The sequence below is a fragment of the Opisthorchis viverrini genome (genome assembly GCF_000715545.1).
Source record: "Opisthorchis viverrini unplaced genomic scaffold scaffold39371, whole genome shotgun sequence".
NCBI lineage: Eukaryota > Metazoa > Platyhelminthes > Trematoda > Opisthorchiida > Opisthorchiidae > Opisthorchis > Opisthorchis viverrini.
The window spans coordinates 1-254 of NW_008782531.1; the positions used below are offsets into that span (position 1 = coordinate 1).

Genomic DNA, 254 nt, shown 5'->3' on the forward strand with positions numbered 1-254 from the left:
GGCAGTGCATCGTTCATGATGGGTGACGATCTCCAGCAACTTCTATCCACGGATATGACCTTCGTAAACGTTGTTAAGGGGCCTTATTGGGAAACGAGTTTTGATTGGTGAGCAAAGACACTTTCCCACTGTTTCCAATAAATGCACAGCTGGTTGCAGTCTCGTTCACATCTGGTTCCCTTCTCTGCAGGATATTTGTTTTCAACACGGGGTTTAGCACTGGGGATCACAGAATGATGTTTGACACTGGTGCT

At 46.5% G+C, this 254-nt stretch overlaps 1 protein-coding gene across 1 annotated transcript; it reads left to right on the top strand.

The window, feature by feature from the left end:
• T265_16378 (hypothetical protein) lies at nt 1–237 on the top strand (the record flags this gene model as incomplete). Its single annotated transcript, XM_009180008.1, has 2 exons — nt 1–107; nt 150–237. The coding sequence occupies 2 exons, from the start codon at nt 16–18 to the stop codon at nt 235–237; spliced, it is 180 nt and encodes a 59-aa protein (XP_009178272.1).
• Between the last annotated feature and the right edge of the window lie 17 nt (nt 238–254).